General features: G+C 40.5%; 1 protein-coding gene, 1 long non-coding RNA gene and 1 other non-coding gene across 3 annotated transcripts; 1 reads left to right on the top strand and 2 right to left on the bottom strand.

The window, feature by feature from the left end:
* The first annotated feature begins 317 nt into the window (after positions 1-317).
* On the top strand, positions 318-1195 carry LOC117184100 (uncharacterized). The gene is made up of 2 exons (XR_004469309.1): positions 318-713; positions 772-1195. It is a non-coding gene; the product is annotated as an uncharacterized lncRNA (long non-coding RNA).
* Positions 1196-11206: 10011 nt separating this feature from the next.
* On the bottom strand, positions 11207-11356 carry LOC6902593 (U4 spliceosomal RNA). Its single transcript, XR_053151.2, has one exon. It is a non-coding gene; the product is annotated as a U4 spliceosomal RNA (small nuclear RNA).
* Positions 11357-12587: 1231 nt separating this feature from the next.
* On the bottom strand, positions 12588-16867 carry GluRIIB (Glutamate receptor IIB). The gene is made up of 13 exons (XM_001356045.4): positions 16786-16867; positions 16577-16723; positions 16456-16518; positions 15757-15966; positions 15211-15422; positions 14992-15150; positions 14774-14932; positions 14438-14718; positions 14189-14378; positions 13766-14127; positions 13275-13705; positions 12948-13204; positions 12588-12888 (listed from the first exon to the last, which is right to left on the bottom strand). Exons 1-13 carry the CDS (start codon positions 16865-16867, stop codon positions 12703-12705), a joined length of 2739 nt encoding a protein of 912 aa, XP_001356081.3. The 3' UTR covers positions 12588-12702.
* Between the last annotated feature and the right edge of the window lie 653 nt (positions 16868-17520).

The following is a 17520-nucleotide window of genomic DNA, read 5'->3' as shown; positions in this document are numbered from 1 at the left end:
AAAAGACTCGGGAACAGCTACTATGAGCTGGAAGACTTCCAGGGTCGCTTTATAGGTAAATATCACGCAAAAGATATTAAACAATAAATCGTATCAAGCACTCCAAGTGTGGATCACGCTTTGGTTAGCAAGACCCCAAAGTGTGATTTCAGCGGGGGGGTGTAATATTCGACGCTTGTCGTGCCGTTTATTTGAATTATGAACGGCTAACTCCCAAAATTACAGCCTAAAACTAGGCAGAAGAAAAAAAAAATTCGAGTTGCAGAGCTTGTGAGCTTTAACCATACATAGAGTATCAGCTGTTTTGCGACCAAGTGGCAACACTAAGATATGCAATTTTTCTGCTTTGCACTATATTTCATTAAATATTGCTGTGGCTGGATTCTGTATAACAGAAAAAGACCATAGAAGGTGTGGAAAAAACGTGGGTTGCTGTACCTAGTAGTCCCAGCCTCTGTCTTTTTTACCTCGTGGCCGTCAGAGTGACCGGCAGGGAAAAAAGAAGTCTGCTTGAGCGGACCCAGTTCTCTAAACAAGGTCAAGCCCAAAGTCAAAGCCTAGTGCAAGTGCCAAGTGCGGCTCAAAGTGATCATTGAATTTGAGTGGACGCGCCAGTTATATATCGCCAATACTGGGGCAGCCGTTCGACCATTTGGAAACGAGCGCCCCCAGTGTATCAACATTTTTCGAAACAGTGGTGCAATTCTGTTGAGGTAATTATCCACCCAGCTGCAGCGACCCGTTGAAAAATGTTCTGTTCTTTCCGTGTAGGATTAGCACCACTAGTATCTACGTATTGAAACGCTGGTCTAGAAGATACGGATTGGTTATTCCCGGAGACCTCTTGGCCACGTGCCCGTACCACCGGTCGGTAGCCGAGGGCATGGACTTGCTCCTCAAGTAAACCCGATCGGTGTGCTCTGCAATCTTCGCCTGGACACGTTCGACCCATGGGGATGAGCTGAGTGACTCTTCAAATAAACCAGTCCCCCCCCACGAGCAATCCAGTGTGCGAGTGTACCTAACCTCACGCCGCAGATGGACCGCGGTCATTGACCCCTGGCATCGGAAGCAGCTGATGTTACCTGCGCCCGGTACAATCGTGTGCCACCTTCAGACCTCGAGTAGGAACTCGGTCTCCAGCCGGGAAGCATCGAACCCGCATCGGATTTAGTTATATTCTCTATCTTTCTTTCGAAATTAGACCCGATATGCGAAACCCTGTTTTTTTTAGCCGCTTTCTGTTTAACAATGTTCTTTTGATACGGCAAAAATGTGCAAAAGCCAAGTAAATACGGTATAAACAAAAAGGGAATTCCTGTCCATGGGCTAAGTCGAACTTGAACAAATGAGTAGTGTATTAATACCAATTATTTTTACAGTTTTTGATTTTGGTTGCCACGCATTCATCTCATCATCTATGCAGATACTCATCACAATCACACACATCATCATACTCATCCACCCATCAAATCACCTCATCCAACACACAACGAAAGATCTTTCTGCGTGGGAGTCAAAGTTATTAATCGTCTCGTAAGTGATTATAAAAAAAAAAAAAAAAAAACAAGTAAGCAATCTGAAAAGAATGAATGTGCGGTAACTATTCGTTGGTCTTCAACCATGATCACGGTTTTACACACGTAGTACTCATGCCTTTAAACGACTTTCCATATACCCGATTTTTGTCTGGTTTTGGCACTGCCCAAGTACCGTAATGACATATGACGTTTCCTTGTTCATATGATGAACACGTACCTATTTCTTGCCTTTATCTATACCTACTACTAATCATTTTTATAGATTTAAGAACCTTATACGCTACCTCGCCCCTATGATACTCTTAATACTAGTAATACCCTATAAATGTAAGACGATACCGAATAGCAGGCTTATATTAGGGACTAGGCTCTATTAGCGTTAGGTTTTATAGGAATTTAAATGAAGAAGTATGGATTGTTTAAATAAAATAGTTTTGGAAATGAACCGTGGATAAATAGATTATATCGGAACCATGCAACCTCGAAAAACGGAGATGTGACCCACCGCAGTCTTTGTTGGAGGGATCCTGACGATTAATAGGTGGCCCTGAAGGATCATGGTAGGGTGGGCGTTCTCGCCAATGGGCGATACCGCAGCCGACAAAGATCTGACCGGTGATCTTCTTCGTTCACGTGTACATGCTGATCTGTCCCTTTGACCCCCCTGTATCCCGTTTCCTAGTATCCTTTCCCTACTCGTACGCGATTTTTTTTATAAATTCTTATCTCGACCATTTGCCAGAGCTATAAATGGGTAGTAAAATTTCCTCCATGCCCACACCCCGCCGACCAGAGACAAAAGCCGAAGCCAGCGCGTACTTCCTACTCCCGTTTACTTATCATCAGCTCCTCGACCCTGTACGTTGTATGCTACATGGTAAAGTTTTATGTGCGGACAACAAATGGTCTTGGGGTCTGGCTCTGTGGGAGTGGGAGTTGGAGTTAAATTTTTTAATTTATTTTCTTCTTGAATTGTGCGGCGGAAGTGTTTAAAATTGCAAAAACACCGGACACGCCTCACCCACGCTTCAAGGCACGAGCCACTTACCGCGTAGATGCAAAACGATAGGCGCACAAATGGAGTTTAACAATAGGTTAAACAGAGAGGCAACAATTTCAACATTTGCAACACTCAATATAATCAGCACTTGACCACAGACACTACAGATACATCAATATATATGTTTACAGAATTTGCAGAAAAAAACAAAAATAGAAACCGCATTCAAGGGTCATCCACAGACCTAAGCGCCTCTTGGGGCTTACGCCTTTGGGCCCTGAGGGAGAGCTTGCCACAGACACAAGGGGCATAAAGCACATTATCCAGACACCAAACTGGAGCAGCAGGACAGCCAGTGGTCTGGCAGTCCTGGCCGAAGGACTGAAGTACTCCTGGCCACATAAAGTGTCATTAGCTCGAGTGGCGGAGGAGGCATCTCTCTGTGGGAGTACCAGTACATTTGGCAGATTACAACCAAAGCAACCAAACAGCCAAAACAGCCAGTGAGCTAAGCAAATAAATGCTTCAGCATAAAAATATGAAATTATTTACTTCCAAAAAGAAAGACCGGAAAACGGGAGTCCATGGGAAATTGTTATTTTCAAGAAGGATACTTGAATGCCCTTTCAGAATGGGAAAAGGGAAATATTTCAAAAAATGGCAAGAAGTTTTTAAGATACACTTAAATCTGGCAAATGCCAAAAGCTGAACTTGCACAATTTATAGAAATATAGAATATAAATACGTTAACACTGTCCGAGCACAAGGAAGTCTATAGTTTTTTTGTTCGCCATCTTTTTTCCTTACGATATAAAATAGTAACAGTAATTGCAGCCTATGCCTTATGCCTTAAGGAAAGTCATTTCCAATATCATCTAAATACTTTCCCAGTTCCACTTATTCATAAACTCGTCAAACTTTTGATAGTACCCTTTACCTTTGACGTGTATCCATGTAGAGTATCAAAAGTTTTTGTAAAATCTTCCATAAATGCTGATTAACTTGGGTTTTCCACTGCATAGCTTCTTACAGGACCTTCTCCCCCCTGGTACTCCTCTTCGATCCTCTGCCGCCACTGCAGTTGTCTACTGTTGCTGTTTATCTTTTTGGATTGCAATTTGGCATTGGATATTGTGGCTCTGGATTTTAATATTGGCACTAAGTAGCTATCACAACGTTGCCGGACCATTCAAAATGAAGTGGCAAACTTGTTCATTATTGTTATTATGACTCTATCCCTCTATTCCCTCTCCATTTGTATCTCTTTATCGCTGTCTGTACGAGTGTATTCCTCTCTGTTTTCTGTTTGTTCAAGTTTGCGAATAGTTGGACTTTTTCGAGTGTCTGCTCTTCGACAATGTTGAATGGTATTTTCCTTTAATTAAAAAGCAAATTCGTACTGCCTCTGTCATTAGGCTGATTGAAAACTGCAGATACTAGATGGTGGGGGGTGCGGTGTTTGGGGTCGGGAGACGAAGACCAACTGCAAGTAAGCAATTTTTGCAAACGGCAAATAACAAATAACAGCATACCGTGTCGATTTTTAAGTGCTTCTTGGGAAAAGCTAAAAAAACGAACGGAAAACAAACTCGAAACTCGAAGGCGTCTGGCCCTATAGGGCTCTAGGACTACCGACCCCCGATGGTGTGCTCAAATAAGCACTTGAGCCATGAAATGTGGAAAATAACCAGCCGCATAATGACCACGCTTCGTCCCTGCATACACACATACCCGCATAGGTACTAATAGTACTCGTACTCGTATCTATGTACACGGGTATATGCATAAGTATATATTGTATGAAAGGGGTTGCATTCCCACCTAATGACTTTGAAACGTATGGAAGCAAAGTCAAAAGCATGCACTTAGTGGGTATTACAGCCACGTTAATCACAGACCGGTAGCATAATGGCAAGCTGCAACGCAAAATGCGTGACGAGAGGTGCGCGGAATGCAACTCTATTACAAAAAGGGCTTACGTTATTTCCAGCAGGATCGTGTAATGGAAAAATTGATTTTGTTTAAAAAAAGGGGCATTTCTTTAGCAAAATAATGTGTTACTGGTGCGAAAAAATATCAATCCGGTGGCTAAGGCCTGTCAAAGTCTTCCCCCACGTGTACTGTATCTCAAAACGGAAACACTGAGAGAAAAATTACACACCCATATTTAATTTACATATTTTATTTTGAAATACAATCACTATGAAATTAAATCAATTTCACTTTAATTTGAATAGAATAAATAAAGTCTTCATTTAATCTAAATATAAAACACTTTAAAATAAATGTACTATCAAATTTGTAGGAAATACTTAATTTAAATATTAAATATATATATTTTAAACGGGAAATATATTTAGATCAAATATTTTCATTTAAATGTTAAAATGTAAGTGAAACCCCGTATTTATTTTCTACAGTTTCCATTCTCGGGTGTCACATCTATGCGTATAAATATTTAAATCAAATTAGATTCTCAGAGCATATTTTTTTTGGGTTGATGTTATTTCAAAGCATGTTCATTGATTCCCCTGTTTAGGCTCCAGAAGACGTAAAGCTTACAAGCTATCGGCCACTATCTTATGATCAAAGTCGTTGCCAGGGTATGTTTAAACATTCAGTTATGTAAAAATCATGCCATTAATTCCACAAAATTTCCATCAAAGCTCCCAACTTCCTGCTTCACTGAGGTGAGTTCCTTGCACTCCCAACTCCAAACAATCGCCAACCAATTGAAAGATAACGACCCATTCTCACTAAAGGTACAACAACAAACAGAAAAAAAAAATGGAAATGAGAGCAAAGTGGGAAAAATCAAAATCAAAAAAAAAAAGAAAAGAAAGGAAAAGTATATGAATAGAAGGAAAATATGCGCAGTCGCCGGGAAACAATAAAAGAAAAAGAAGGAAAAATATCACAACATATATATAGGAGATACATAGAGTAGGTACCTCTATATAGTCATGTCAAGCATTTGTTTTCCATAGCATACTTATTGGAGACTCCACTGCGCATTACAACTGGATGGGTGGGTGGCTGTCGGGTTTTGGTGTCGGTGTGGGTGTGGGTGTGGGTGCGTCGCGTATTTATTTATTATTTAACGGGAACAGCCTATCGCATGTTCTGGTAGGCGTATATTTTCCAATTTTCAATGTCTTCGCATTGGGCGCATACGGCTTGTTCGTTTCTTCGTGTCTTCGGCTGTCGGAATCGAATTTTTCCTGCGAGTGTCTGTTCTTGGCTTTTTCTTCGTTTTTTCTTTCTGATTTTTTTTCTTACATGAATTTCTTGTTGTTTGTTGGGAATCATTACAGCTGGCTGAATCACGCTTTCCATTTGCCATTTTCCCCCGTTTTATTATCCGAGAAAATTACGTATACAACATGTTGTCTTGACATTGAAGCTAAACTTGAAAATTGTTTTATTCCGCTTTAAGTTATTATTCAGAAATCGTTTTATTAAGCTAGAAATTATTGTGAAGTGTATCTTTAAGAGAAACTCAATTTTTTCTGCAGGTGGAACAGGTGGAAGTTACGTGTACGACATTTTGAATAGGTGTACTCGACTAAAGTAATTGGGTATAAAAGAATTTTTTATTTTTAAACTAAAATAGTACGTTTTATATAACTATTACTTCCCTTCTTCTCTCTGTTCTACACCTGTTGATATCTTATATCAAAAAAGTTGCATTACCTTGTCTTAGAATAAAGAAACTCAAAGTCATTTCAGCTTAATCTTGGCCATACATTTTGTACCTAAATTTCTACACAAACATTCTTCTCCCCATTTTATATTCCAAAACAAAATCAGTATTAATGTCTCTATAAATTGTCTACTGACTTACATGGAAAAGCCGCTGCCTGGCAACCTAGGCCAAAGGAAAACTCACCACACTTGCTCCACCAGGGAGAATTTCCCCTACAATAATTTCCCTTTCAACCAAATGTGAGACAAATAACGATTACTACGATTCTGCAAGAGACAAACAGTTGATATGTTGCCCGAGACTTTACGAAATTTATTTTATAGATTAGCTAAGGTTATTTATATTTACATGAATTAATTATAAAAATAAAATAGCTAAAAATGCTGGACTCACCTTATTTTTAAAAGCGAAAAAATTGTTTGGCTGTTGGGTATTTTATTTATTATGCAAAACGTAATTGGACTTTATGTGATTTTGTATTGGTTTATTAATTGGAAATTTAATTATGTAAATTTAACAAAGTAAAATTTAATATAAATTTAATATAGCAGAATATTCTCCAAAAACTTAAAGAGTTTTTAGACTTTCTTAAATTCAGTTTACAATTTAATAAACTAATATTTTAGCAAGCAAATTTCCAATGTAACATTAGAGTTTTCAACTACAAGACCACATAAATATCATAAAAAATATTTCAAAATGCTCTTCAGCAAATAAAGATTCGATAAAGAAAATGTTTAAAGGCAGCTTGAATGCAATTTTCTACAGCAACTGCAAATGAAAAGCCAGCCAGAAAAACAGAAAACCATCCGACAAGTTAAAAGTTGCAATGGAAAAAGAAAAGATCTAGGTCTAGAGACAAAAATGAAATTTTCATTAAACGGAAAGAAAAATATCTGCGTCAGACGATTTTCAAGTTTCTCGAATGTCATTTACGGTCTAGGGTTGTGGTTGCCCCTGGATGCTACTTCGTACTTTCCATTCCCCCAATCGAAACTTTCACAAATTCGAGAACGGCAGTCAAGACACGCATTTGACATTGACTTCAAAATCAAATCAACTTTACAGGCCAACAGAGGGCAGGACAGGGGTCAGCTACAGAGGAGAACAGGGGCTAGGACAGACGGGGGGATTCTCCTGCCCAACATCGAGAGAATGAAAATCAATTAATACGTTTGTAAATGTCCAGCAGTTGGGCATTTCAACTGGTTGTTCCTCTACACTCATTTGCAGACGGATATTGGTTGGGGCTTTAGTGTTTGAAGAGAAGTTTTTAGGATTTCTGGGAGCTAAGAAAGGCACACTGGCAGTTGATTTATGCCGTGCTCAGGAAATAGGGTCCACATGGGAAACATACATCCAGCGGACACAAACTCTATCAACTCTCTGATAGAACATTAGGCATATGCCATGATTTTTCTAGCTGCTGAAAATTCATTGCATTTATTCAAATCCAAAAAGGAAAAGCAACTATTTTCCATTTATTTTAGCAATTTTAAACATAGAGTCCAGAAACAATAAAATGCAACATATATGTTTGGATAATTAGTAGAATTTATGTATAGTTCTTTGAAATATGATTAAGCGGAAATATTGTACACACATTTTGTTAACATTTGTATACTCTTATAGAAGGTAGAATAATTTTGATTATATGTTTGGCAGAAAAGGAAGAATAGCCAACCCCAAAACATATTCATATATTTTCGAGCTATTTCGGCAATCCAGCTATGTTAGGGTCCACAAAATTCTATACCAATTTAAATATTTTCATCTTGAATATCTCCGTAATTGATTTCCCATTCGAACAACCAAACACTAATTGGGGCATAATTATCTCGGCGGCCCCGAATCTGCCGTCGAATGGACATTCTTCTGGCTGGCATTTCAAAAAGAGAACCAGAAAACCGCGCTTCGCAATTAATTTTTGGCACAAATTTAACACACAAATCTACGCGTAAATAATCGAAAAATGAGATCACAGTTGTGTGGCACAGTGGCACAGAGCTACTGTTGTTGCAGTTGCAGCTGCATCAAATAACAATAGATGGATTCCCGCCCCCCGCAACAGATCCCATGGAAAACTGTTATCCTGTGATTGTGGCGAGTTTTCCGGGTAGCTTTGCTTAGGCCTCGCTTTTCGTTTCATGTGTGGCACGTTGCACGTAGCACGTTGCACCCGCCCAACCAGTTGGCAGTCATGAAACAATAATGTCCACAAATTGACGCCACAAGCTGTTGGTTCAATGAGAGAGCACACACACATGCACATGGACATGCACATGGACCCCCCCCACCTCCTCCTCCTACACAAATGCACATGCACCGTGCGTCTGTGGCACTTCCTCTGTGACGCCATATTGAATTTGTACCTCTGCCTGAGCCTGAGCCTCACGAACAGGAGCCAGCCTCAGCTTCCGCCGTCCTGTAGGCCCCGGGGCGGGCTCCACCTCCTACGTCGTGCTGTGTTTTGGCATTGTTTTTATTTGCCAGCTTGCTTTCTGCTGGTTAGCTGGTTGAATTTCCCGAAATTTCACCAGCTCCCAGGCACACACCCACGCCACATTCGAGTCGCCCGTGCTCCTCACGAAAATACAAGCCAACATATTGGCTCTCTTCTGCTGCCCCAGAGCAACAATTATCGGGCAGTGTTGCGGCCGGACCTCTCGACAACTTGTTGTTTAAAATGCATTGTGGATGCCTAGAACTGCACTTTCCGGCGGAGATTTGTGTGGGTGTGCACCGTACACCATTGGCGGAATACTGATTATAAAATCCATCGAAATTTTGTGCCTACTCCTACACTTTCTCTAAAAGTGGATGATGATACGTTTTATCTTTCCATCCTGCCTGTTATATTACTTTCCATAATTACCAATTAAAATCTAAAAATTAATTTAATTAACTGAATTAACTCAACATGTAAAACCGTGAACAAAATTAATCAATGTTTCAACAAAAGAGTATTCCCTGTTTACTTGATCGAATAATTGTTGAAATTTAATTTAGTGAATGCACTTCACTGCATATACAAATATTTGCACCCCCTTTTTGGTCACCAGCTGAGCAACCAATTAACCCAACAACAACTGGATTCCACACCCATCCATCGCCTCCCAATAAATAACAATTAAAATTTTATATACCATTAAAAAAAGAATGCTGCCACACAGATAATAAAACAATTTGTGGTTTTTTTTGCCAAAACGTTTTTCAAATTGTGTGGCATATCTAACAATAACGAAAATTCTACAATGCGGTTTAAGGCACTCACTCGCAGCAGCAGCAAACAATTCGACAACGAAATCAAAATAAAGGCAGTGCAGTGGAGTCAACACACACATTTATTCAAATCAAAACATGCTCAAAAAGATGTCGGATAAAAAAATCAACCAGAGAAGTGAACTCGTGCTCTCTCTCTCTCTGGCTGAGGTCAATCCAAAACCCCAAGCCCCAAAACACGAAACACAAAACCCAATGCCATCGGACATCCCTTCACACGCACTCTTTACACTTGCAACATTGTTATTCCTCTGGTCATACCCTACAAGAGGGTGCTTTGATTTTGATTAGAGGTTAGGCAATGAAATTTGAGGTCCTATCTAATATGTGGGCCGTCGATCTAAAAAAGCAAGGAACATGTCAAATAGTAACAAATAAAAGATCCATCCATAAAAGATAAAGAAATAGAAAGATCCAATGTGCGAGTGTGCATGTCGGAATTGCGTGGGTCCCAATCTCAGGACGGAGAGAATGGGTCAGTGAGTCGGGGCTTGGCAAAGGAGGGAAGTGAGTGCGCAAAGAGCTTGCCCCTAATAACTTTTACAATCATACCTATGTATGTCCTTAATAACATCAATTTCAAACCAAATATATGGCTCAATGCTTAATTTGGGCCTCAGGTTTTAAGCTATCGGCATTCAAAAGAGTATAAATCAAAGCCGCCAAGATTGGAAGACGTAGGATTTATGTAGATACACAGAATAATACAGGATACAGATATAGGATATCTTTAATAGAAATTATAAACCAGTTCTTATAAAAAAAAACTCCTTCTGGCATCAATCAAACTTGGGCTCCTATAAGACAACTGGTTATCTTAGGGTATCACGGTCTTCGGCCCTCGAACCTACCGTTTATTTGATAGAACGAGTATTTCCTCTTTTTTCCCGGGGTTGGCTGCCCTTTTTCTGTTGTATCCTTTTGTGTCCTAGTGGAGTCCTGTTGTTGCTTTTATTGGTCTGTCATGTTTATGTTGGCAAGTTGTTTTTGTTTGCCGTGTAATCGAGTCAATTGTTTCCGCTCCGTCGATGAGGCAATCGACTGCGTCTGTTTTTTATGGCTTTTTTTTCTCTGCCTGTGTGTGGGGGGTTATGGGGTGTTGTAGTTTTTGTTGTTGTTTGATGGCCAACATCCGTTTAGTGGATTTTTTTTTGACCCGAAGGCATTTCCCTGACAAGGGTTAATAAGCTTGTGGGACCATGTCACTTTTGACAGAGATGCGAGGAATGTCTATATTAAATGATTTGTTAGCCACTCGTGCGTTGATCCCCACCTAATGAATAAGCTGGATTCTGAGGGTGTTGGGTTGGAATGATTGAAAGAATGCGAATGCGATTTATGTCGGACAATTTACGGATATCATTAGCAGAATAATTGGTCATAATAATATTAATCCTATACTTTTTTAAAACGTCAGATGAAGCTATTTACTGTATGTATGTATATTTTAATGGCTGTTCACATTGGGTTTTGATGCTTAATAAGATCTAGCTTGCAAGCTATGGCCGCTCGAGAGCCGTGTGATCTGCACTCGGCAGCGGCCACAGGCTCTTTGACAGAGAGCCATAACAGGCTGTTAACCTGGAGTGCTAGCAGAGCTATTGCCCTAATGGTTTCTAATGGAATACCATCCTTTAGCTCTAAAGCTTATACTTCTTGAAATGTATTCATAATTCGGCCCTTTTGGGACCTTAAAAAAATTGCCTCACTGTATCAGAACCTTGCGGAACGGAACAGAGGGCGAGTTATTGGCTAAAGTTTTCAACTAGCAATAATCGCAGCTCAGTTGAAGCTTCATTGCTTGCGGTATTGCCACTGCACAAGGCTGGTAAAGAGTTGGACAAATGCACAATCTATATGTACATGAAGGCAGCTTTAACCTATTGGGAATTATAGAAGTGCATCCATCAAAAAGGGTTGCAAAAACTGGTCAAGCTTTGGGGTGGTGGCTTCCAAAACCAGTTGCCCCTTAAACAAGCCACCACCAGTTCCAATTACACTCAGAGAGTCAGAGCAGATTTTTGCGAAGCTTTATCAAGGGCTGGCCACTAGTTTCCCCCCTTAGGTATTGAATTTTTATGACCTAACAAGCAAATTCTTCCTGCCGAAACCACTTCGATGATGACCATTGCCCGCATCAGACACGCACTCCCATTCAACATTGATGGGTCCCGCAACATAAAAAAACGAGAAAACAGAAAAGGGCAATGAATGGTTTGGGATGGGAAAGAAGAGAGGAGAAAGAGGAGTAGCTGTGAAAGGGTCAAGTGTGGGTCTACTGATGCTGCTGCTGCTGCTGCTGCTGCGTTCTGGCCAGATACTTGGATTATGGCAGTTAAGCGGCTTGGCCCACTGTGCGGCGGTGGCCAAACTGTAAATTGTAAGCTGCTTTAAGGCAACAGCAGCCAGACCTCGACCGTCGAAAATTTCCTTAAAGTTAAATGCCACTCAACAATCAGCATTCCACCTCAGACAATTTCGCGGCCTTTATGGGGTCCTGGACCCTGAATGCCAGCACTCGACTCGACGCCGATCCGGGCCGGGCCGGGCCTGCCAAATGGCTGAATGGCCAAAGGTTTTTGTATTGCGCTTTGTAATTTAAATGGCTCTTTTATGGTGCAGGCAATAAAATGTACAAATAAGGGTTAATTATGTCCCGACAGTTGACGGGTCTATGGGCCCTTAAGATGCCCAAATTTGTGGGTGGCAATTGGCTGTCGGGAATGTTAATGAGTGCGGATTAAAAAGCTGCTGTTGTCTGCCTTGAATGTCCCTGCCATTGTTTTAATAAAACGCTGTTTTTGGAAGGGAATTGGTTGGAAATTACGCCGGCGATTCGAAATAGCAAGAATCACAGAGGACAAGAATTTTAGGGAAGCAGCTGAAACAGAGCAACAGCGATGTTAGCACCCAGGATAACAGTTTACGCTACCGATCTCACGATCCACACGGCTCTCGAACGACCTTAGCTTGTAATAATAACTCCTCCTACATCTACTACTTTATCCACTCTGCCACAAACACAAAGCCAGTAGAATAAATTCCATAATGATACACATTTTTTTTATTTTAAATTATATCATGGTTTCCCTTCAAAGCTTAGCTCTATAGTATCCTATCTCTATTCTATATACATATTTCACTGAATGTTTGCAAGCCTTTCCATCCATTTACTACTCCGCTCTTTTCTTTGTCTTTTTCCTCTTTTTTTCGTTAGAGGCACTCGATAACTGTTGCAGGGAGGAGTAGCCCGTGGAGGTCGAGTCTCGACTCTGGCGATAGGTGTGCAAAGGCTTCCTAGTCAGCCAGAAGCGTAAGAGAAAGTTAATCTCTGCTTTCAAAGCTAACTTGGTGGGTATCTATAAATGTAGAACTATCAATCATCATATTCAAAGGACATATTTATAAAAGTACGAACCATCTCTTTCACTGCAATGCGATGGACATGCCACAGGAACTCTGCTATGCCAATGATAAATGCAATAAATAGGCCCACAACGAGCACTACGAAAAGTCCACCCACAGAATCCATATCGAATTGTCCATCATCGATGGTCGAGTCCTCGACACAAGTGCTTTCATTGCTATTGAACCATTTGTTCCTCAAATTGTAGAGAACACCCTGTTCGCTGAGCTTGAGTATACCCACACTGAGATTCGATCGAAAATTGGCATCTATAGAGGCAATAGAAAAAATATATAGAATTCCCGTGGAGAAATGCAGGTAGGTACATTCAACACTCACTCAATGGCACTGCTATGCCGTAATGCTTCTCGCCAAAACTCTCTCCAATTTGTGTTAGCTCACAATTCCTCTGCACATAGTACTGCAGATTGGTGGTCTCCATGAGAAAGGCATAGGCTCCACGGCTGAGTTTTACCCGATCCACACCTTCTTCGTTGTTTTTGGTGAAGGCATCTGGCTTAAAAGACAACATCTTGTTCCAGGCCATGCGATTCTCCGTGTCGTTAGATTCGGAAAAGTAAACGGATGTGGCTCCACCGCGTATGGTCCCGAACTGTACCTTATTTTGGTCAATAAGGTCATGCAGGGAGGCTATATTCCCCGACAACTTCGAAGAGGTTATAAAGGCAGCCAGTTTTGCGATATATGTCTGAGATATAAGCAGGGCAAAGATCCACCAGAAGGCGGTCAGCAGACGCATGGGAAGACCCCTGAAAAAAAAAAAAATTTATATATATATAAGAAAAATAAATGTATTCCGATTTACTTACCTTGGCAACAGATCACAGCCTTGCGTTAGTATAGAACCCAACACCAGCCACATGGTATTATGCATATTCCAGATATTGTGACGCACCAGCTCATGATTGGCATTCTCCGTCGGAGGTTCCCATGATCCATGATCCATGCGTCCGGCCAAAATCATGGCCATCGATGTGATCATCATGGCAATCATTACATAAAGCCAAACCTCCACACCATACGGATTGAGGAAGCCATAAATATCCGCCTTGGGTGGCGGCTCCTTGTACGAAAGAATGCTGATGCCCAATTGCATGAAGGGTACAGTGAAATCCACAACTGAACGACGTGCCTGGGTAATGGTCAAGTCACAGATACCTATTTGAGCATTCTAAAATGAGAGTAGAGGAAATAGTGCTGTGTATCTTTTAAGCATAGCTGCTGTATCTTACATTGTCAATCAGCTGTCGTATGATGCCATCCCATTCATCGGTTGCCGCATCATAGCTACCATATTTATTATCTCTAACAGGTTCGAAATCGAAATCGAATTTGCATTCCTCTGCCAATTTATATATTAAATCCACGGCATAGCCCTCAAAACGTTCATTGCCTTCATAGTGAACGCCTTCGGGTTCGTCTCTGAAAATTGGTGTAGAGGTATATAAAAGACATAGCTAGAATATTTAGGGCTTACTTACCGCCAGCTAAAGTACGGCTTACCCACACGAGTGGCCACTGTAAACCGCACGGCTTTCTGCGAGAAATCCTCTTTGTTCTCCAGACGTCTCTGCTTCACCGCCTGACTGGAGTTCTCCTTTATTTTCTCAATATCCACAAGCTGAAAATCTTTATTCCAAATGTGGGTCACGCGATCGATGAGAGGATTGTACACTTCCAAATTGAAATCTTCACGCTGGCCATTCGCATTGATCTTCAGACGTTGGGTCTTAAAGGGAGGCTTTATTTGCTTCGGTGTGAGCTGCAACATCATTTAAGATTAGTTATTGATTGGATTTTGATGTGCTCTCATCTACCTCCTTCATTTTCTGTACTACATGTGGTCCTGGTTGCCAAAAGCCATGGCCGCAGCTAAACTGTGGCATATAGAAACCTGATCGTTGACTCATATCCAGCAGAGCATTGTAGAATAGAACCACAGCATCATAAACAAGCTGCGTTCCTAGAGAATCAAACTTTATAAAAAAGATTAATTTACGAACCAATTAAAGTCACTTTTATACTGAGGACCTACCCTAGTATCCACTTCATTGTCGAATACGTCAATTTCATCATGAACTGGCGGTGGAATATATGTTCGTAGTCTTACAGCTGCCACTGTCACTGTAAACTCTCTGGAATAGAAACGATCTATGCCACTAACATGGGTATCCAGATTGGTTAGGAATAGATTCTGCGAAAGAAGAAATCATCAAAAATCAATAATTTATTTTTGTATATCAAGGATACTCACATTGAAAGACCCTGTCATATTGAAGTCTATAGAGGCATTTACTACATCCACCAGAATATCGGAGGGACAGTCCAATAGCACAAACTTTTCTCGGGCATTATTGATTCTTTTCCACAGTATGCGATAGTCGTCACCACGCTGGAATTCCTGCATTTTGATACCCGTTTTATGAAGCTGTTTCCAGGCAAAGATGTGCTGCAGGCGATTGAGGTCTAAGGGAGGAAGGGGGTAGGTATTGATTGGGAAAAGCTAACAGACTATTGATGATAAGATTCCATAGATATCTAACATGCTGGGAATGCTATTGCGGATATTTAATGTTATAGTAGAGAACAAAATTTCAGTAGAGTGTAAGAGTTTTTAGATGAGACGTTTAAAGAATTTAGTAAGGTTTTAACACTGAAAAGACAACCTAATAATATAGTTAATAACATAGTTAACAATAAGAACATAAACTTAAAATAAGTCCCCTGCGCACTCGCTTCGCTTGTACGCCAACCCCCGGCTCACTTGCTTAAAGTAAAATATCGGACCAACAATACTCACGAGTACTCTTCTCATAGGCAATGGTAAAGGACTTCCAATCGAAGGGCTTGCTGCCCAAAATATCCGAAAAGGCATTCGATAGCATCAGTTCCATTGGTGCCACATTGACAGTCATCTGATGGTTGAGTCTCTCCCTAAACGACTGCTGGGGATGCCAATCGAACTGCAGATGTGGTATACCCGTCATATTACACAAAACCTCAACAATATCTGCAAAAGAGAGCACGATAACAAGAGATATACATATATATATATAGAGAGAGAGAGAGAGAGTGTGTATATTTTTGTTTAGAATGATCTGGGGAACTAACAAAACCTACAATGAAAGTGCTGAGCAAAACACGAAGAGCACAACACAAACCAAACGACAATCGAGAGGGGGAAATGTATTCTTGGCATCGGTTCAAAAGTCTTTTATTTACTGCAAAATTATTTGGATCTTTTGGATGCTGCGTGGCCCGATTTTTATGTGAGAGTGTGTTTGGATATTCTGAAGAATCATTAACGAGGTTGGCGGCATAATGGGACGAGCCTTTAGAAGACTCTCCCTCTCTCCCTCTCTCTTGCTCTCTAATCTTTATGGATTTATACATATATGTATATACGGCTAGACATTATTTTATGACGCTAGAGCATATGATTTTTGTTTAAAAATAATTTAACTATGGGCCGGAAAAAGGAAAAAACAGAAGAACTTACCGCTGTTCGTCTTTGAACTTGGTCCAAAAATAGCAGCGACACCATTTCCAATCAACTCGCAAGCTAAAAAAATTTTTAAACATATCTATACAATCCTTAACGAAGATTGGAAACTACTTACAAAGATCCTGTAAGACAATGCTGTCATCAATTGTCATATAATGTTTGATGGGTTCCAATCGTAGGATAGGATTTACGGCATTCACTTCTTCCACGGCCACATCAAATGCTTCAGCGAGCTTCATTTCCGTATCGAAGAAAATGGCCCCTGAATGAACATTATTTTACATATTTACTATATACAAGATTCATATGTGCAGGTCTACCAACCAATTTTCACCACCAAAGCCTCATCATTGGCGTTGCTGGAACAAAATAGAGCCACTAGCACTAGGAACTGTATGACAGACATCACGATGTGTCACGTAAAGTTAAGCATTATATCGATATGATATATATTGAAGACTCGATATCCCAGTGTTCCAATTCACTTCACGAAATACTCTAGGAAAATGCTCGAAATTTTTGCCAATCGGGCGTAAAAAATAAGTATAGATTGACAAAAAAAAACGAAAACTGGTCCGGATCCGTGCCGGGGTACTGCTCGCAAGGCACTGAGAAAGAAGCACAAAAAATGAAATTTTATGGAGCTGTCTACGATCCCTCTCTCTCGCTCTCTCTCTCTCTCTCTCTCTCTCTCTATCTGGGAGAGCAACAACAATCGTGGGTGGAAGGAGCCATTTGTTTTATGGATAACACGCATCACAAAAAAAAAGAGAGAGAGAAACGCTCTGTATCGACCAGGCAGACCCTGGGCATCATCTGTAGCTGGAAATGGACCAATAAATGAAAACTAAATGTTCTCTAAAATTAGGCTAACCGGACGCCCCCATAGCCGGCTAAGTAGGGTACCACAAAAAAGCAGTAAGAGAGTCGAATATTTTATACCCTTAGACTGAAATATTTCCTAAGTTTCAGATACTTTTAATAAGCTCTTAAGCTCTCTAAAACCATCTTTGAGATCCACATACAAGTCTCCGATCTAGTCTTATATACCCCTAAAGC

This window comes from Drosophila pseudoobscura, chromosome 4, assembly GCF_009870125.1.
Source record: "Drosophila pseudoobscura strain MV-25-SWS-2005 chromosome 4, UCI_Dpse_MV25, whole genome shotgun sequence".
Taxonomy (NCBI): Eukaryota; Metazoa; Arthropoda; class Insecta; order Diptera; family Drosophilidae; genus Drosophila; species Drosophila pseudoobscura.
The sequence above is the reverse complement of the archived record's forward strand: the minus strand, read 5'-3'. Positions and strand labels throughout refer to the sequence as shown.